The sequence below is a fragment of the Schistocerca piceifrons genome, chromosome 7 (genome assembly GCF_021461385.2).
Source record: "Schistocerca piceifrons isolate TAMUIC-IGC-003096 chromosome 7, iqSchPice1.1, whole genome shotgun sequence".
Taxonomy (NCBI): domain Eukaryota; kingdom Metazoa; phylum Arthropoda; class Insecta; order Orthoptera; family Acrididae; genus Schistocerca; species Schistocerca piceifrons.
The window spans coordinates 19,762,049-19,783,728 of record NC_060144.1 but is presented as its reverse complement, the minus strand read 5'-3'; the positions used below and the strand labels follow the sequence as shown (position 1 = coordinate 19,783,728).

The 21,680-nt window shown below is 46.0% G+C and overlaps 1 protein-coding gene across 1 annotated transcript in view; it reads right to left on the bottom strand.

Annotated features, from left to right (window-relative positions):
* LOC124805055 (myrosinase 1-like) overlaps nt 1–18,759 on the bottom strand; it is a 40,767-nt gene extending 22,008 nt beyond the window's left edge. Inside the window, exons 1-4 of the mRNA XM_047265478.1 lie at nt 18,618–18,759; nt 12,391–12,524; nt 9,491–9,625; nt 1,508–1,630 (exon numbers count right to left, since the gene is read on the bottom strand). Coding sequence (XP_047121434.1) covers nt 1,508–1,630; nt 9,491–9,625; nt 12,391–12,524; nt 18,618–18,759 — 534 coding nt within the window. The remainder of the gene's footprint in view (nt 1–1,507; nt 1,631–9,490; nt 9,626–12,390; nt 12,525–18,617) is intronic.
* Between the last annotated feature and the right edge of the window lie 2,921 nt (nt 18,760–21,680).

Sequence of the window (21,680 nt, the reverse complement as noted above, 5' to 3'; positions counted from 1 at the left end):
GGTTTACTTTTCTGAATCGTAATATGTTAACGAAAATCTGTAACACCCATCAGTTTTACAATTAACACAAGATATTAAAAAAGAAAAACATTTTTTGCGATGTGACATACATGTTTCAAATGCTATTCCAGTTAATGCTAATATGAAACTGACGAGTGAAAGGTTCATTCTGGAAGCAATTTCCTAACTTGCAGCTAAGCTGGTTTGCCACCGCATTCTTTCTTCCAGGAGTGAAGTCCGTAGTACACAGGACGTGTCTCCTAACAGTCGTCAGGCGCGTTTTCCCTGGTGTTTCGCCAAGTCCTATACTCAAAATTTTTATTTAGTCCCACGTTCGTTACTTGAATGTGTAGTTGGAGTCACACACCTCGAACACCACTCAAGACGACTGTAATTCGATGCCTAGTCTAGAGAGACAGCTTCTATTTGCCTCCGCTTAGAAACAAAATGATTTTTAAATGGAAATCTTACCTGCCCATTCTATAGAGCGGTCAAAAATTCTTCTAGCGCTATACTGTTTCATCGAAATGTATCAACGCGGACAGTGAAACACAGTTAATTACCAGTACACCGGCAGCGGCAGCACTGCCTTGGCCCCGCTGGCTGCTACCACCATGCGGGAGAGAAGAGCTACTCAGTAGCTTCTGGGGTACCGGTTGTTCTTTGTTTTATTACTGTCCGTGTTCATACAAATCGTAAAACAATACGGCACTAGACAAATTGGGGACCGCTCTTTCGAATGGACACGTAAGACTCTACTTTAAAAACTATTTTGTTTGTTACGGCGAAGAAACCGACGCTTTACGTCCATACCGTGCGTTGCTTGAAAAAAAGCGATGAGCACTATTCGTCTGGGTTGACTTCAGATACACTTACCAGTAGCGAACCTGTAGGTACCACCTGAAACTTCAGAGCAAAAGCGCCTAACGAATCTTAGGAGAGAAACCGGTATCTCTTTGGTTTTTCTTTTTTGTGCCACACCCTCGACGATTCGAAAAAAAAGCTACACATTAAGTTGGCTCCAGTGAAATAGTTTGTTAAGGCCTTACCCAAACATGGAGCTTTGATCTGCCAGGACGTTTAATACAAGCGCAAACTTTGCTGCAGAATGAAAGAATAGTTATTGTTTGGACACTCTAAAAATATTAGGGTGCACTGAAATTTGTTCATTGCTAAAGTTCTTTTTGATACGTAGGCCATAACGAGAACCGTAAACTACAAGCGACGGAGTGCTCAGTTGGCTAACCGCATTAAGGAGAAACAAGACGAATACAATAGTCCCGAATATCATGAGGAACAGCATTAGAAACTAGGTGAGCAGAAATCTGCTGAAGATACAACAGAAAAATTGAAAGCAAGTTTGCATCACAGGAATGTGTAGTTCAGGTGAAGACAACTCGATGGAGGCCTAGGGCTATAATCAAAATTTTTATTTAATCTCGTGGATTAAATTGGGCGTTGCCACTGAGCGAGAGGAGGCCAAAAGCTCACTCAGACCATCACTCACCCTGTCACCGTAGGTGTCGAAGAGCAGTCTGGCGTACTCGACGAAGTAGTCCGCCATGATGGGGTTGGGCCAGCCTCCGATGTACTGCAGAGCCTGCGGCAGGTCCCAGTGGTACATCGTCACCTGCGCACCAAATAACGTCCTGGTGAAAACCCTGTAGCATTGGCAGATCATCTGGAACTGGAACTTAGTTGTTTACAACATCTCATCGGCTCAGCTGCAACTTTAGAGCCTATTTTCGAAGGGCCAAGTCAAACATAACTCTCATTGTGCTGCGCTACGTTATCAAACTACGTCTGAATTAAAACTTTGTATCTATAGCTCTGAATGTAACCTTCAGTGAATAAATAACTTCAGCTGTAAAGACAATAATGTGTTTCGAAACGGTAAGCAGGGAGATAGAAATAGAATAGATTTCGGTTATCTTCCCCTTTGTAGGAACTGCGAAACTTTATAAAATGAACTCCACTATATACTGTATGGTACGTTGGACAGCACACAGAACCACTCTCCCTCTTGCTTTACCATAGGTGGATGATACGCACTGTGACGGGTTGTAGGTACCTCTCGGTGCTAAGGCAAAATTTCTCTAATTGTGTCCTCGAGACCATTACGCAAGACTTAAGGTGGACAGACTAATGCGCTTAAAGAGTAGTATTGTAATGTGTGATCTCGGAGTTAAGGCACTATTTCTCTCCACAGTACACAACATCTCTCTTGTAACATCTATCATTGGAGCTCGATCAGAATTTCGGACACAGACTTCGTACTGACTAAACACACTCGTGGCGAATGTCCCAGCCGTTCTTCATATCTTCTCTACCTCTTCAGCTAATCCAACTTCGACTGCATAGACGTATCACTGGATATGCATAAGCGTCGCAGTCATGTTTAAAATCAATCAACTCGTCTTTCCATCTCTCATCAAGTTGTTCCCTGAAGACTGAAAATGTACTGAGTACTCACGTTGGTATTGCAAAGCTTTATAGAACATGGAACCTAGTCTACATATCTTCTTTGGCTTGATTCGGCAGTGATTAAGAAGCGTTGTCTGTAGCTTGCCCGCCGCTGCGTGGAGCTTATTGAAGATTTGGAAGGTGACAGACTTCACGACCGCTCAGGTTATTGATTTAAAGGTCTAGTTTAGCAATGAATGAAGATAATGTAGGTACTTTTAGCGTTAACGGAAGCCACTTTTTCCTACAGTTCTATGCTGGCCACGTTGAATTTATCTAATGTATTTGGAGGTAGACAAATAGAGGATATGACAGCTTGATTTCATTTGAGAGGCCTAGCTCAGTCGGCTATTATACCAAAAATATCTTAGGAACGTAGCAGACGCTTCCTTTTGATAACTATATCACCTGTGTCTGAGTATAAGCTGCCATTTTTGGTACTTTAGTTAAACGAGTTGACAGTGAAGAGGGATGTTCAAAGGAAGCAATTTCATCTTGTAAACATTCTGCAGAGGTTCATGGAGTCTCCCACTAAAATGTTTTGATATTCAGCTGTTTCTTCATTACCTGCTAATTCCGATTAATGAAGCGAATGTAAGCTAGCAGCAGAGGTTCATCTATAGCTACTGATTTATCAGTTTGCATTACAAACTCTGCTTTGTTCATCATACCGAAAAACATTTATTCAGTATTAAAGGCCATATCGTTAATTATTTTCGAAACACTGCCGTTACTGAAAGGAACCAAATTCATCCTGGCGTATACATCAGACCCCGGCAGTGTACCGATAGTTTCTTTAACTGTGGGCAATTCAAGTGTTTTGGCCATTGTGCGTGATTTCTCTCGTTTCACTAATAATAATGAGACTTTATAAGAAGCAAGTATGCCTTTATCAGAGTGAGAGAGGATCTTTCGAATGTGTTCCTTAGAGTGTTGTATTCTCAAACTTTGATTTTAAAGATTGGAAAAATCATGCACTTTCACTCACTTTTTCAGAATGTGATTTTCCAGAGGGATAGCTTAGTCTGGAATATTTCATTCATCATTTGATAATGGCTATTCATAAATAAGTAAATGGGGTCCGACTAGCAACAATTGGAGCTTTCCGCACAAGCCCTGTCAACAGCATACTTGTGGAGGTTGGTGTCCCTCCATTAAGGATCCGGCGCCAAGGCTACTGGCCGCTTTTGCTGCACATGTTTGTAGCTTGCCCGGGCATCCAAATTACCGTCTCCTGTTCCCCAACTCGGTCGTCCATCTTTCAGAACGGCGGCCCCGGTCAGGGTATACGATCGCGGTTCGCGTCTGGGATCTCTCTGGGCTTGCGTTTTTCCCACTCCCGCCTCTTTTCCTGGGCCATTTACGTGTACCCCGTGGTGTGTGCCCCGCCCATGCCTTCGGCTGGATTTGGCACAGGGCCTGAAGGACTCATTCCCTCCTGAGGCCCTCTGCCGACGCTTTCTTTCCATCCTTGCCGCGTTTCACGGCTCTGACGTGGTCTGTACCGACGGTTCGATGGTTGCTGATCGAATTGGTTATGCTATTACTCTTGGGCATCATTCTGAACAACGCTCATTGCCGACTGGCTGCAGTGTTTTCACTGCAGAGCTGGTCGCCATCTCTCGCGCAGAGTATATCCGCTCCTGCTCAGGTGAGTCCTTCGTTATCTGCAGTGACTCCGTGAGCGGTTTACGAACTATCGAGCAGTGTTTTCCTCGCTCTCGGCTGGTGATGGCTATCCAGGAGTCCCGCCATATTCTTGCCCGTTGCGGCTGATCCGTGGTCTTTGTGTAGACCCCAGGTCATGTCGGCATCCCGGGTAATGAACGGGTTCACACGCTGGCCAAACAGGCTGTCAGTGCACCGGCCCTAGAGACTGGCCTTTTGGAGTGTGTGCTCCAGTCAGTTTTTGCGGCAGAGGGTACTTGGTACCTGGAGTGATGAATGGCGCACCCTGCCTTCACCCAACAAACTTCGGGTCGTCAACAGACTACGGGTGTGTGGCGCTCCTTCGTGCGGGCCTCTCTCAAGGACTCCGTTGTTCTCTGACGGCTACGGATTGGCTACACCTGGCTGACGCACGGTCATTTATTGCTCCTTGAGGACCCATCTCACTGTCGCTGTGGTTCAGCGTTGACGGTGGTCCTCATTTTGTTGGACTGTCCGCTTTTTTATCAGATGACGCTGCAATGGCAGGCTTAGTTTTGAGTTTTATTCGCGTAGGGGCTTTTATCGGTCTATCTGAGGGTTTGTGTCTTTTTTGTGTTGAATCTAGCCTCTGGCCTACGGTTTTAGATTGGACTTTTTAGTGTGTCTCTTGGTGGTTGGCTTTTCCTTTTTTTTTTTTTTTTTTTTGTTACCATGGTCGGCCAACCACTGTATCACTCTGTGTGTTTCTTTAATTCCTCTTTTCTGGTATTTGTCTATGCTTTTCTTGTTCTGTGTCGTCCCTTGCTTGTTTTTGTTCCACTTGGGTGTTTCATGATCGTGGAAAAAGGACCGATGGCCTTTGTAGTCTGGCTCCTTCAACCCCCACAAACCAACCAACCACAAATGAGTGACATCGGCAGTTGTAGATTACTTGGCGAAGGGATGAATCCATTTTTCAAGTACACACTGGAATGTTGGTGACTTTTGCTTCCCTCAGTCATTCCGAGAAAAATTGCTTCCACGATGCCCTGTCTATGTTACCGTCGTCTAGATGCCGCAGTCTATTCCCCGCGCTCCACCCACGTAGAGCAGCAGCTCCGCAACTTGGTCGGTCTGACTGCTGACGCCTCGCTGCTGTCAGAGAAGCGGTCCGTGCCGGGCCGGTGTGCGGATCCACCTCGTCGGAGTTTTGGCTGAGTCTGGGTTCGCTCCTCTTGGTGGGCGCCTGATGATTTCAAGGCACAACGTCTGCTGGCTTCTCAGCGACTGCGGCTTGTTCATGTTAAGGTATTAATTGTTAAGTAAATCTAAGTAAACTATTATCGAATTCGTAGGTTTCTTTAAGCTATCATGATCACATTTTTGAACTGACTGACAGTGAAAATATCATTTTAATAAATGTTAATAGCTTGAGCAGTAGTGTATTATTGTACCAATATTTATGAATTAACAGTGATACACATTTTGTCTGCTTTTAGCTTCAAGAACAGTCAAAATTAGAAACATATGGTCGCCCCCGGCCCTCTCCCAGAGTCCCCTTTCCACTACAGCGCCCTCCCTGTCACTCAGCCATTTCGAGAAATGAATCCCCCTCCACCACAGGAGGCGGTAATGCACTGTTGAGGACCACTGTAGTAGATTACAACTAGCAGCTGATCGCGAAATTTTTATTGTGTAGCTCCGCTGAGGATGCCTTCTTGCTCTGCGAGCTGCCTCTGGTTTCATATTAGCCATAGTCGAAATTGATGCTCATGTGCTTTATGCACGTTAATGTCTTTCCTTTCTGGAGGATAGGATCACAGTGTATGTACATGTAGAAACACCCTCAGTTTAACGTAATACCGGGATCAGTTTGTGGTACAATTGACGTATGTACATGATGTATGAAAGCAGTTGGAAAGAGACGTTTACTCTAGTGAAAGTGGTTGGCTTATCCCATGATGATCAGCCAACCACATACGACTGTATATGTGTATTTATCTCTTTACAGGACTGTCAGTTGACTAATTATACATGGTGCAGCAAAACGATACAGGGAGACATCTAGACGCTGTAGATCCAATGGGATCTGTTATCTCTAAACATCATCCAACGACGCTACGGACTGCGAAAGTTACAGGAGTCAACGCTGCCGCTAGTCCATCCCTTTAGCAAAATATACGAGTCTGAGTACTGACAGACCGCAATCGCAAGCGGAGCTTCTCGCAGTGAACCCGACAGCACTCGTGACTTAAGATTATGCCAAACGCGTCCACGCTTTCCACAGCGTCTCTGTAGAGACTGCTGAGAACGATGTCCCCATATATGTCAGCGTACAAACTTACAAGGGGGTGGCCAAAGCCACAGGCATTTGCCCTTACAAATCGCAGTGCAGTGTCGTTGGATGGCGTTTCCACACACTCGTTGCTATCCTCAGTTTAAGCCTCAATACACACTCTACATCGCCATGAAGTCTCTCGGTATTGCGTTGTTGCGCCATGTATATTGAACAGTGAACTAAGTTTAATACACACATCAAAAAAAAGTTTTGCGCCACCCCCATTCCCATAAATCCTGAAGATAGAAGTTGACTGTGGATATTGTATCACAGACACAGTCCCTTTGACTGTTCCGAGATGTCACTAAACCAGCCCGAAGATGTAAACAAGCATGCATGAGCAGCGGCTATTAGACGGAGGGGGTCTGACAGCCGATCAGTTCTAGTCATTCCACCAGGAAGGAGGTACACGGCTCGTTTTGTCTGCAGTTCAACCATGCCTAGACGGTCAATACCGCGGTTCGATCGCATCCGCATTGTTACTCCGTGCCAGGAAGTGAAGTGTCCAGGCCCCTCGGAGTCAACTAAAGCGATATTGTTTGGATATGGTTGAGATACAGAGAGACAGGAACTGTCGATGGCATGCCTTGCTTAGTCTGCCCAAGGGCTACTACTGCAGTGGATGACCGCTACCTACGGATTATGGCTCGGAGGAACCCTGACAGCAACGCCACCGTGTTGAATAATGCTTTTTGTGCAGTCACAGGACGTCGTGTTACGACTTAAACTGTGCACAATAGGCTGCATGATGCGCAACTTCACTCCCGACGTCCATGGCGGGGTCCATCTTTGCAACCACGACACCGTGCAGCGCGGTACAGATGGGGCCAACAACATACCGAATGAACCGCTCAGGATTGGCATCACGTTCTCTTCACCGATGAATGTCGCATATGCCTTCAACCAGACAATCGTCGGAGACACATTGTTCAGCGAGTGCAGAAAGGTGGAGGTTCGGTGTTTTGGCGTGGTATTATGTGGGGCCGACGTACGATGCTGGTTGTCATGGAAGGTGCCGTAAAGGCTGTACGATACGTGAATGCCATCCTCCGACCGATAGTGCAACCATATCGGCAGCATATTGGTGAGGCATTCGTCTTCATGGACGACAATTCGCGTCCCCATCGTGCACATCTTGTGAATGACTTCCTTCAGGATAACGACATCACTCGACTAGAGTGGCCAGTATTTTCTCCAGACATGGGCCCTATCGAAAATGCCTGGGATAGATTGAAAAGGGCTGTTTACAGACGACATGACCCACCAACCACTCTGAAGGATCTACGCCGAATCACTGTTGAGTAGTGGTACAATTTGGACCAACAGTGCCTTGATGAACTTCTGGACACTATGCCACGACGAACACAGGTATGCATCAATGCAAGAGGACGTGTTATTGGATATTAGAGGTACCGGTGTGTACAGTAATCTGGACGAACACTACCGAAGGTCTCGCTGTATGGTAGTACAACATGCAATGTGTGGTTTTCATGAGCAATGAAAAGGGCGGAAATGATGCTTATGTTTATCTCTATTCCAATTTTCTGTATAGGTTCAGGAACTCTCGGAAACGAGGTGATGCAAAACTTTTTTTTGATGTGTGTATTTTTAGAAGGCACTTACTTCATGTTGAAGCTTACATATCTAGTAGGTGTTTTCTGCGACGAAATATCCCCCATTCAGTGTAACTGATTGTTTTTTTTTTTAAGTTTTTTTTTAAAACTCTGAGACAAAGTTTCGTCGGTAAAAGAAACTGTTGTTACGATTTTGCTGTGACCCACCATGCTTTTGTTGTTATGTGCCACTCAAGTATTATGGCTGACTTGGTAACGTAATAATCGAATATCTAGGGTGACTAACTCTGACCGGGACGTATAGAAGAATGTTATGAAAAAGTCCAGACAGCGTAACAGTGATGAAGTGCTTAGAAAACTAGTGTAATTTCCTACATACGCCAGACAGTAAGCTGCTCACAATTTTTCAGACAAAATCTATACGTTTTCAACTACAAATAAAATCATATATTGTGTTCCACCAATAAATAATTGTGGTATTAGTATGATACACGTTATAACTTGTGAGGGTACCACATGTACTGATGTCCAGGTTGTTTGGGAGTTCGATATTTGTTGGGTACTGACTTGTTGACAAAGCAAGTTTTAGGAATAAAGCACAGTGTTTCCCCAGTTGTTTAAGGTTTGGGAGTCGAGTGTAAGGGAGTTAGTGTGTGTGTGTGTGTGTGTGTGTGTGTGTGTGTGAGAGAGAGAGAGAGAGAGAGAGAGAGAGAGAGAGAGAGAGACAGGTAGCGTATTTCGCGTCGCCTGTGGAGGTAGGCAGAACCTTGAGTGGAACAAAGTTACGTTCAAAACTTCCGGTACTGAATATATAAAGTGAGAAAAATGTCGACGGGGGAACATGCGATAGCAGTAAGACTGTTGATAGGTGAATTCAAAGGAAACAATATTAAGAAGTCAGTAATGAAGTTGAGATCTCGTTTAAGGGGATCAATTGTTTTCTACTGACAATTACGTGTGCATGATGAAAAAGAATAATGGTCCTATACAGGGCTTTCTATCTAAACTTCAATAATTTTCCAGAGGGGTGTGGGGGGGGGGGGGCGGATGGGGTGTGGAGGGAATTTACAAACGACACTAAACTGATTGAAATGGTATTGTAAAGCGAATGAGGAATACGAGGTCGGGATAAGTATTGTCATGTTGAAACCGTTGTCTGGTCATTCGGCCACAGCTCTTAACCTACCTTTGTTCTCCTGCATATGATTCCTGAACCCATACTACATAATCTCCGATAACCTCAATTCAGTTCGCGCCGGGCAATAACGTCGAAATATAGCGAAACAGAGGGACGAGGGAAGTTTACAAGCTTTTCCGCGGTGCGAAGATACGGAAAAAGTCAACTATCACTTAATTATAGATCACTACAGTATTTTTCTGCCTCCATATATCCTATAAAACATGGCATTCCCTGAAGAAATGTTGCAAAGTTTACCACTGTTCAGACTTTTGTGGCGCACAAATTGAGCAGGAAGTGAGGACTCACCAGAGGCTGGATGTTGTTGGCGAGCAGCAGATCGATGAGGTTGTTGTAGTAGTCGATGCCGGCCTGGTTGATGTTGTCGAGGTCTCCCGTGGGCAGGACGCGCGGCCACGAGATGGAGAACCGGTACATGTCGGCCTACAACACACACACCAGCCATGTGGTTACAGACCTCGACAAGTAAAATTCATCTCTTGGAACTTACCGTACTACTTCTCGTCTTCTTCACGTTATACGTGAGGTTGACATACTACTAGCAGCTGTAATTATTAGTCTGCAGGTGAAGTAAATATTGATGTAATGTTGTTCGATACTCTTTTCTCAGTCACCAATAAAAATACCTTCACTTACATTCAGTATATGGTGCTCGGCAATTGTTGTTGTTGTTGACAGCTACCGCTGACAGTCTGCAAGTCATGTGGAAAGATGTGTAACACTGATCTACTTGTAGCTACTTCCATAACCATTACACCTTAAACACAGTCAAACAAACGACTACCTGCCCATCCACTTAGCCGACAAATAACTTCACAGATGTGTCGGAACCACATTAAAGTCTCTCATTAAGAATTACGTCCACCCCTTTGTCATTTGATTCCAAGTTTCATTCTGTGAAAGGCCCATACCCGTAATTCATAATAACACACGTTACAAAATGAATCGCCGATACGCTAGTAAGCTTTGCTGTGTACTTGTCTCTGATTTTCTTCCCATTCTTGCATCCCCATCCCAACCCGTCGCTCCTCTCGCCATTGCCCCATTTTATGGCACCCTCACGCTATCAGATGACATCGAATATGGTTTTCAACAGTGCGAACGTTGACATCCTGAAATACCTCCATTTACAATGTGGAAGTACACTCCTGGAAATTGAAATAAGAACACCGTGAATTCATTGTCCCAAGAAGGGGAAACTTTATTGACACATTCCTGGGGTCAGATACATCACATGATCACACTGACAGAACCACAGGCACATAGACACAGGCAACAGAGCATGCACAATGTCGGCACTAGTACAGTGTATATCCACCTTTCGCAGCAATGCAGGCTGCTATTCTCCCATGGAGACGATCGTAGAGATGCTGGATGTAGTCCTGTGGAACGGCTTGCCATGCCATTTCCACCTGGCGCCTCAGTTGGACCAGCGTTCGTGCTGGACGTGCAGACCGCGTGAGACGACGCTTCATCCAGTCTCAAACATGCTCAATGGGGGACAGATCCGGAGATCTTGCTGGCCAGGGTAGTTGACTTACACCTTCTAGAGCACGTTGGGTGGCACGGGATACATGCGGACGTGCATTGTCCTGTTGGAACAGCACGTTCCCTTGCCGGTCTAGGAATGGTAGAACGATGGGTTCGATGACGGTTTGGATGTACCGTGCACTATTCAGTGTCCCCTCGACGATCACCAGTGGTGTACGGCCAGTGTAGGAGATCGCTCCCCACACCATGATGCCGGGTGTTGGCCCTGTGTGCCTCGGTCGTATGCAGTCCTGATTGTGGCGCTCACCTGCACGGCGCCAAACACGCATACGACCATCATTGGCACCAAGGCAGAAGCGACTCTCATCGCTGAAGACGACACGTCTCCATTCGTCCCTCCATTCACGCCTGTCGCGACACCACTGGAGGCGGGCTGCACGATGTTGGGGCGTGAGCGGAAGACGGCCTAACGGTGTGCGGGACCGTAGCCCAGCTTCATGGAGACGGTTGCGAATGGTCCTCGCCGATACCCCAGGAGCAACAGTGTCCCTAATTTGCTGGGAAGTGGCGGTGCGGTCCCCTACGGCACTGCGTAGGATCCTACGGTCTTGGCGTGCATCCGTGCGTCGCTGCGGTCCGGTCCCAGGTCGACGGGCACGTACACCTTCCGCCGACCACTGGCGACAACATCGATGTACTTTGGAGACCTCACGCCCCACGTGTTGAGCAATTCGGCGGTACGTCCACCCGGCCTCCCGCATGCCCACTATACGCCCTCGCTCAAAGTCCGTCAACTGCACATACGGTTCACGTCCACGCTGTCGCGGCATGCTACCAGTGTTAAAGACTGCGATGGAGCTCCGTATGCCACGGCAAACTGGCTGACACTGACGGCGGCGGTGCACAAATGCTGCGCAGCTAGCGCCATTCGACGGCCAACACCGCGGTTCCTGGTGTGTCCGCTGTGCCGTGCGTGTGATCATTGCTTGTACAGCCCTCTCGCAGTGTCCGGAGCAAGTATGGTGGGTCTGACACAGCGGTGTCAATGTGTTCTTTTTTCCATTTCCAGGAGTGTATTTTCTGGCAGCACGTCGCAGGACTCGTACCAATCCGACCTCTCACCTGAGCTACACTTGATACCAACGCATTTTAATATTCAGTCTGTGTGGAACACCGTTATTCAGGGTGAACCTGAACGTTTTTATGATTGGACGTTACAGGCCTCTTTACCATTGCCAAGGTATTTTCACAGAAACAAAAGTATTTTGGGGCAACAGACCGAATAAATCATAAGCCACTAAGACCAAGGGTCGCTTATATCAAACACTCGGAAAATATACCTGAACAATCTCCAAATTTCGTCGCTGTAGTTGGGGTTCATTCTGTTCCTTAAAGCCCGTTCCTTGGGTAACGTGAACCAAATACTACAAAAGTTTAGAAGGTTGATTGAGGAATAGCCTCCTTGGACGTCAGAGTTAGTGTCGATGCCGAATAATAAAAACCATGTTCAGAAGGAAACAAAGAAACTCAATAAAATTCACGTGAAGCAACAATAGCTACATACGGGGCTGGACTTATTACCTGGCCAATTTCTGCTAAAGAGCTAGTAATTTTACTGAGCGACATGTCTGTTGACAGGCACAGTTCCTGTAATAGGTCTGGACAAACTTGTAAACAGTAGGTGGCCAGCGACTTACCGAGGCGTTCACGAGGCACTCCACGTCTACGGGGTACTTGTGGTACGAGTCGCAGGCCACGTCACCGTTCTGGCCGTTCCAGCCCCAGTCCGGGTGCTCGTGCAGCATGTGGTCCCAGATGCTCTCGCCCTTGCCTGTGGAACACGCGGGGAGAAAGCAGTCAGGCCAGTGAGCTGTTAATTAGCATGGTCGTACATAGAAGCACCCTGAGCTGCCTAGCTCTCAGGGGCAACTGAGAACAGGCTACCCTCCAACAGCGGGGGCACAAGGCAAGACCTATTTTATGCTTCTTCCAAACGCACCGCCTGAAAAAAAAGTGAAGCAGTCACGGTAAGATGTAGCTTAACTTTGAACACGTACACAACTCTGGCGTAAATTGTTAAAGTTGCAATTCTTTGTCGCAGGTAGAACGGCCACCGACGTTCACTACTCGTGTTTTTAATGTTGTTACCAGGCATGTTAGGATATAGACTGAAGAGTCAAAGAAACTGGTACACCTGCCTAATATCGCGAAGGGCTCCCACGAGCACGCAGAATGCAGCAACACTACGTGGCATGGACTCGACTAATGCCTGAAGTATTGCTGCAGCGAACTGACATCATGCATCCTGCAGGGCTGCCCGTAAGGCTGCAAAAGTACCAGGGGGTGGAGATCTTTTCTCAACAGCACGTTGCAAGCCATCTCAGATATGTTCAATAATGTTCATGTCTGGGGAGTTTGCTGGCCAGCGAAGAGCTTAAACTCAGAAGAGTGTTCCTGGAGCCACTTTGTAGCAATTGTGGACATATGGGGTATCGCATTGTACTGCTGGAATTGCCCGTCGGAATGTACAATAGACATGAATGGATGCAGGTGATAAGACTGGATGCTTACATACGTGTCACCTGTCAGAGTCGTATCTACACGTATCAGGGGTCCAATATCACAAGGAGTGCATACGCCCCACAACATTACAAAGCCTCCACCAGCTTGAACAGTCCCCTGCTGACATACAGGGTCTATGGATTCATGAGATTGTCTCCATACTCGTACTTGTCCATCCGCTCGATACAATATGAAACGAGACTCGTCCGACGAGTCATCAACAGCCCAATGTCAGTGTTGACGGGCCCACGCGAGGTGTAAAGCTTGGTGTCGTGCAGTCATCAAAGGTACACGAGTGGACCTTCGGCTCCGAAAGTCCATATCGATTATGTTTCGTTGAATGGTTCGCACGCTGACACTTGTTGATGGCCCAGCATTGAAATCTGCAGTAATTTGCGGAAGGGTTGCACATCTGTTTTTTAACGATTCTCTTTGGTTCAAATGGTTCAAATGGGTTCAAGCATAATGGGACTTAACATCTGAGGTCATCAGTCCCCTAGACTTAGAACTACTTAAACCTAACTAACCTAAGGTCATCACACACATCCATGTCGGAGGCAGGATTCGAACCTGCGACCGTAGCAGGTGCGTGGTTCCGGACTGAAGCGCGTAGAACCGCTCGGCCACCGCGGCCGGCTCTCTCTAGTTGTCGTTGGTCCCGTTCTTGCAGGATATTTTTTCCGATCGCAGCCATGTCGCAGATTTTATGTTTTACCGGATTTCTGATATTCACGGTACACTCATGAAATGGTCGCGCCGGAGAATCCCCACTTCATCGCTACCTCGGAGACGCTGTGCCCAATCGTTCGTGCGCCGACTATACACCACGTTCAACCTGCCGTTGTAGCAGCACTAACCGATCTAACAACTGCACCAGACACTTGTGTTATAAAGGCGTTGCCGACCGCAGCGCCGTATTCTGCCTGTTTACAGATTTCTGTATTTGAATACGCATACCTGTACCAGTTTCTTTGGCACTTCAGTGTATAATCGATATGAACAGCGCCGGATGATGAATGATTACTGTCTAGGATGCCACGTATTCATGTGGGATGACATTATCAGCATCTGGCAGAGTTTTAAACGGGGGTCACTGGGGGTGTCCATCTGGCCGGCTGGCCGAATCGTGCAGTATCCAGAACTGTGGGGCATTCGGATGCGGCAGTGGCCTGACTTACAACTACACGGCAATTTCAGGGCAGGCGTGCTCATTGTGAAGGATTTGGTAGACAGTGTCAGACATCCGTAACGGAGGATCGCCATACTGTGCGCCAGGCACTTCGCGACACCTTCACATGTGCACCTGTCATTCGACAAATCGAAATCGACTCCCTGAAACGTTCTGTGTGATCCTGCATCACTGGTCGGTGACTAGCACCAGCCGGACTACGAAATTACTGTCCCGTGCATAGACGGCCGTTAACACCACAACACAAAGTGCTGGTGGTGTCTTGACAGGGAAGCATGGACTGCTGATACTGGCGTCATATTCTGTTCAGCGCTGTACTGCACCATCCTCGGGTGGCTATCGTTGGTGAGTATGGTGGCGACCTGGGGAGAGAACCATCCTTCCAGTCTTTTGCAGAGGCACAGCGGAGTTGCTCCTGGTGGGGGGCACCGCGTGTGACCTCAGGTCACGCTGGTAGTGACTGGAGGTTATGTTACAATGAGCCCACATACGTCACCTCTCATGTGACATTGCTGTAGTGTAGTTTTTCAACAGGACAATGTTTGTCCACACGTGGTACGAAGCTCTATTAACTGTCTGTGTGATGATGCGGTTCTGACGTGGCCACATTTGTCCCCGATAGAACGTATGTGACAAGCCCTGGGTTCTTCACTCTTTTTCAGGGAGTATAGATCCCAAGCGGACAATGGCTCCCCGCTCCCTCCCCCTACTCACAACAGTACCTCGAAACAGCTTCAGGATTGATTCGTAGGCGCCATTAAGAAAACCCACAAGTGGACAGTCTGCAAGTGATGGTAGTTATCGTTTACTTGATTAAGAAATAGATCAGAGTTAAAGACAGTTCAAGGCTAGTGGAACTGAACTACTGCCATGCACATTCTTCATACTAATATTAAGGATCTATAAAGTTTCTGTTGATAAATAACTGTAAATTTTTTCCTATCTGTGTTGTCATGATTTTGCCACAGATGATGCCAAGCCCCATTTGGCTCTGTGGAGAAGCTCTTTATCTGGTTCACGCAAGCAGGCTACTTTATTACAGCAATCAGTTCCGGTGGTAGGAGGTACTCTTCGTGCAGTATTTATACCTTTGACGCTATTTCTTGCAGCCATTTAACCTTGGCTTGCCTGAACTTCCATTTTATTTCGTTCCTAAGTGACTCATACTGCTGTATTACTGCCTTTCCCTGAAGACTTTTGTACTTCCTTCCTTTGTCGATCAGTTAAAGTACGTCTTCTGTTAGCCACGGTTTCTTCGCAGTCGCGTTCCCCGTACCTGTGTTTGACTATCCACCGTCTGTGTTTGCTCTTTTTGGAGAAGTCCATTCCTCTTCAGCTGAACTGCCTGCTGTACTGTTCGCTGCCGCAGTATCTACAGCCTTCGAGAATTTCAAACGCGTCTCCTCATTCTTCAGTACGACACGTGCTACTCGCAAATGGAGCAGGGAAGGGGAAGAAGGCAGTGGCACAGGTACTGTCCGCCGTAAGGTGGCTTGCGGAGTGTAGGCGTGGGCGTGGGTGCAGTTTGCGTTTATGTGATTTGTACAGCGTGTAGTGACAATCGCACGCTGTCGTGAACAATAGTATTTTACAGTATTCTCTGATTACAATTCAGTCTCGCAGTCTTGCAAACGGCCGATCATTCTGATGTTCGATGTCTTCTGTTAGAATAGGTGTACCATAATAGTGATAAAAGAACGTTGTCGGTAATCTAGACTGAACCAGGCGCCGTCCAATGTGCTACACGTGCTCAATGGAGAGTATGTCAGGTCATCCTAATGGCCTGTTGAGTTAACAAGCACTCCAAACCGACCGCCAGTGCCGTAATAGTGAGATGTATTGCCATCAATAGACGCAACTTGGCGCCGTTAATACTTCCAGTTGTGTCTTTCGCCTCATTATGTTACGTGAAGAGCTACACGGTGACTGGAGTGAGTTTATCGAACAATCCACTTTGCAGCAAACGGTTCGTTATGGCCAGCTGACACTCTCGCAGTCCTACTGCGTGTAGCGACCGCCGTTGAACGAAATGGATTGTGTCCTGGAAATAGTTTATAAGCTGAACATGAACAGCACTTAAATGGGGGTAATCTAGTATAACGAATTAAACAGGGTGGTACTGACGGAATTAGACTGAAAAATGAGACACGAAAAGTAGTAGACTAAGTTTCCTATTTGAATAGCAAATTAACAGGAAATGCCAGAAGTAAGGATTATACAAAATTCAGACTGGTAATAGCGAAACAAGTTTCTATTAAAAAGAGGTGTATTTTAGAAATGTTTCGTGGAAGTACTAACTGAAAAGGAACTGATGTGCTTGCTGTTTTGTTTTCCATTTGTTATCTGGACTGGAAAAAAATATGCAGTTAATTGTTCATTTGTATAGCATCCATCTTAGCCAAAATACTTTCTTATAAACCGTAGTTGATGTTTTTATTTCCGGTGAAAAGTCGAGTAAGTTTTGTGGTTTTCCGACCCGCTTCCTAATAGTTGGTAATGCGAGAAAAAGGAATATTTTGAATTCACTCCGCACCGCTGGTATATATTACCCTTGCCCTTTGTAATGAACCTAATCTCATCGGAAATTGGAGCTTTTCGAAGCTCAGCGGCCAGTTAGTAAGAATGATTGGGATTCTTAGCGTAAATAGTGGCTTGTATCTTTAATTTCCGGCAAATATTTCCTTTCCTGAAACGTTGTTTAGAAGATTTTCTTCCTGAGAGCGTACCGGACGTAATGAGCTGACTTAGGAGTTCAGTTGAGAGGTTAATGCTTTCACCTTGGTCCATCGTCTTATCAGTGCATTTAAACATTTTTCCTTCCCTTGGTATCGTACTCTGTATTCGCTGATTTCTTCGCTGAAGTACGTTGTTTGTTGCTTAAATAGTTCACTCACACAACTATTCTTTGTTCACGTAGTTTCTCCGTACGAGCGAGCATAGGTCAATGAGTTGCTCGCCTGTCTTTACAACACTGCAGAGTCAATCGGTTAAGACGATTTTTCCAGAATGGGGATCAATGCAATATGTGCCGTTTTCGCGTTATATTCTAGAACATTCCAGAATATTCTAGAACATTCGAAAACGTTCGGTAATGATAGAGGATATTCGTAAAAGCTCAAAAATATCAAATTTTACCACTGAAAAGTACACTGATGAGACAGAAGATGTACCGATGGGTAGTGCCATGTGGTGGCGATCGCTTGACACACTCACGTCTCCACAACCACAACAGCCGCTACAGCTCAACCGCTATAGTGCACAGTTGGGGAACCGAAACGAGGTCAGCACAAGACACAACAACCAGTGACCGGCGCTCTGTGATTTCGGAGGTATCATCGGTTTATAGATATGGGGTGACCTTCATAAGAGCCGTCGGGCATTTTGTAACCGCTAGGTTCACAACACATCACATGTGTAGCACTGCCCTCCAGCCGGCGAGTGTCGACAACAACCACCGTTGCACGTGGGGCGAGTTACATCTGGTGGCGTCACGTGTTCAGTATTTGTCATCAACATGTGAGGTATTTCCCGACATTTGCGGCCTCTTGTGTCTTATATCAAATGAACTGTCGCAGCGCTTCGGTTGTTTCTAAAAATAAATATCACATTGCATATAATGATTTGTTCGGAGTTCGTCTTTAAATGGGAATAAAACATAGAAAAACCATTGGAGACTGCGAGACAATAGCAATTTTTTGGAATGTGGTGTTGCAGAAGAACGCTAAAAATCAGGCGGTTCGATCAGATAATCAATGAACTGGTACTGAATCTAATTACGGAGATAATAGATTTGTGACACAATTTGAGTAAAAGAAGGAATGGGTTGATAACACGTATCTTGAGACATAAGGCTGTCGTCAGTTTGATAATGAAAGAAGGTATGGGTGGTGAAAACCGGTAGACCAACGCACAACTACACTAGGGAGATTCTGATGGATACAGGCTGCAGTAGTCACGCGCAGACAGAATGGAGAGCTGCATCAAACCAGTCTTCGGACTGAAGACCATTTCTCTCACAGGACTTCGTTCTGGATCATTGCCGTTTCTTTTCTCAATGAGTGAAGATGTAAGTATGCTGTTACAGTGTGGGGCCCTGCAGGTGCTAAGAGTCTCATTTCCGCTGGACTGTACGGCGGTAGCTAGTGGTGCGTCACGGGAGTGCGAGGTACGTACCATCCTCGTTCCAGGCGCCCTCCACTTGGTAGGCCGCGGTGGCGTAGCCCAGCATGAAGCCGTCTGGGAAGCGGTTGTTGATCTCCTGTGCGGAGGCCGAAGCCGCCGCCACAGCCAACAGCAGCAGCGCTTTCCACAACATGATGGCTGCCCGGCGTTGACCTTTCCCGCGGCCGACCGCTGCCTCTTATATATACCCACACACCCGTATCGGGCCTTCATCATTTAATCTTGACTCCTTAGGAAATTACCACGATAATATCGGTCTTTCCATTGCTCAATCAGATCTAAGTTTCCCCTGATTGCTGCTGTTAATGGACAACTCCTTTCACCGATATCAGTGTCCCAGACGCTCGCTTCTTATCTGCAGAGATTTCTCGATGTTTGAAGGCCGCTATCGTTCTCCATGTGTTGTCCCCGGCAAGTAACTGAGAGTATTTTTCCACTGCTTGCAACCGTCTTCCTTCTACTCTACGTTCTGCTGCCAGAACGTTTACGGTTAAATTTGTCCTAGCAACTCTCACAGAATTATGACAACACCCACAGTGCGTCAATAGACGTTGCACTTAAATGATACACTTAAACGCTCTTTTTTTTAATTTATTGGCTTCCTGAACGTGCCATCTCAGCACTGGAATTGGTATATTATAGTTTGTTGTGACAATCGCGAAAAGACAACAGTTCAAGTAGTTTACTGCAACGAAGCTACAAAGACTTAGCAAGGGACTGATTCCAACAGAAAACAGGTCTTACTACCACAGTATACTGATAGGAGTAAACAATAAAGGAGACGAAAATATATCACAGGATACACAGAGATAGAATGCTTTAAAAATCCTACTTTTAGCACAGTAAGAAATGATAAAGCGCCGTTGGTACACTTTTGGGATATTACCTATACAATCCATATTGATGACTATGTATCTAAATTAACCATAACATATTTATTCTTTTCTACCTCCGATAAGAATTATTTCAAAAGCTGTGGACAGAGAACTGAATATTTTTGCAGATCTATAAGTGCCACCTAGCCAGCCGCACGTATAGATACAAAAGTATTCAGACACTTACATGTAGAAGGAACATGTTTTAATATTTTTTGTGGGATCTGAAATTTAAAAACCTCTCTCACACCGGCCTAATTTAGCTTCACTGATCAGGATAGTAAAAAAAAAAAAGAAAAAAAAACACATGCGTATATTAAGGGAATTTTCATTCACAAAGCAGGCTTATCACATTCGCACAGTTCAATACTGTTCTATCCTGATTAAATTGAGCTTAACTTAAATTCCATAAGGCAGTGAAGCAATTTCGAAGTCTCGGTGCGACGAAAATTGTCAGTCGATCTCCTGAAAACATTTGTAATAATTATTAACTTTCGGTGATCACATGGGGAAGACCGGAGATCTGCTGGTAAGACCGTGTTAGGCTATTTATTGTAAGTAATAAACTGGATATCTTGAGCGTACAAAATGGCAGGTTCGTCCAGTGTAAATCAGACGTTCCCCACTGATCCCGTGCAACACAGCGTAGTAAGCAGACACTGTCAATAATAATCAGTTAAATAATACGCGAACACACTTACTTTAGTTTAGTTCATGTATTAAATTCCATCTCATACAGAATCTCATCAAGATGGCGACTAGCTCAACAATACATACATATACATCTTCGTTCTTTCACGGCTAATCGGCAAGATCTCAATCATTCTTTTCCTAAGAGAAAACATAGGTAGCAGAGAAGCTATTCCATGGAGTAAATGCACGCTCCAAGGAATAATAGGGCTTGAAACTACTTTGCATTGATAATCATCGTATATTAAAGTTTAGGAATCGGTAAGATAAGAAGAGATATTTCGAGATATGTACTGAGTTATATAATTTATAAAAGTTCTGAAAATATCGCGGAGAGACCGCTGCAAGAGACATTACAATGTGACATACATTCACCGGCTGAGCGTTCTATATCCTGCCGAGCAACACATGGGAATATAGTCAGTTAGTTGAGCGTTGGTCGCCCTAAGCACTTATCTGTCTTTACTTTGCAGTTCATTGCAATTTCGAGTCGTAACTGATCTGAGTGGAGCGTCTTCGCCTTGGCTTCGGCAGCGCTGTTTACACGCAGGCAACTGGTCTGACGCCAGCGATGCGTATCGTTATTTAAAAAGGCTGATCTCTTTTCAACATCAAAACGCAGAGGCGCTGCAGTTTATACGTTTTGTTGTAAAGAGTGACGAAACCGTTTCCATTAGAAAGCCGTACAGCCAAGAATCGGTGTGCCAATCAGGCAAAATCGGCGTCAGCAGTGAGGCTATCATCTCACCGACGCACCAGGTTGAAGATAGCCGTTCGGTAAGACACCGTGTCCTGCTGCACGAAGAAGTCCGTAACTCCTTGTTGCACATTTTCGTCCGACAGGTATCGTCGACCTTTCATAGCCTTTTTTGAGGGACCGAAGGCTTGATGATCCCATGAGGAGAGACCAGGACATGAGAGCCGCCGCTTGTATGTCTCCCACATCAGTTGGCGTGCTGACTTGGGGACGTGCTGTACCATGAAACGGCAGCAAACCTCGTCCCAATTTTCCTCGAAGTTTCGTCTTAATTGCACGTCGTAATTTCTATAGCTTTGCGCATTAGCATAACGGACACACCAGATTCCTTGAAACCAATAAGTAATGGACCTCGGTAATCAAAGAAGAGGGTAAGCGTCACCTTTCCGGAAAATGACTGGCTCCTGAACTTAAGCGGACGGTGGTACGACGGATGACACCACCGAAAACATCCACACAGTTTGCTTTTTGTTAGGTACTCAGTGCCCAGGGTGACCACTGGCACCGGCCGCTGTGACCGAGCGGTTCTAGGCGCTTCAGTCTGGAACCGCGCGACCGCTACGGTCGCAGGTTCGAATCCTGCCTCGGGCATGGATGTGTGTGATGTCCTTAGGTTAGCTAGGTTTAAGTAGCTCTAAGTTGTAGGGTACTGATGACCTCAGATGTTAAGTCCCATAGTGCTCAGAGCCATTTGAACCATTTTGTACCCACTGGCTGCATACCTTATAGTAA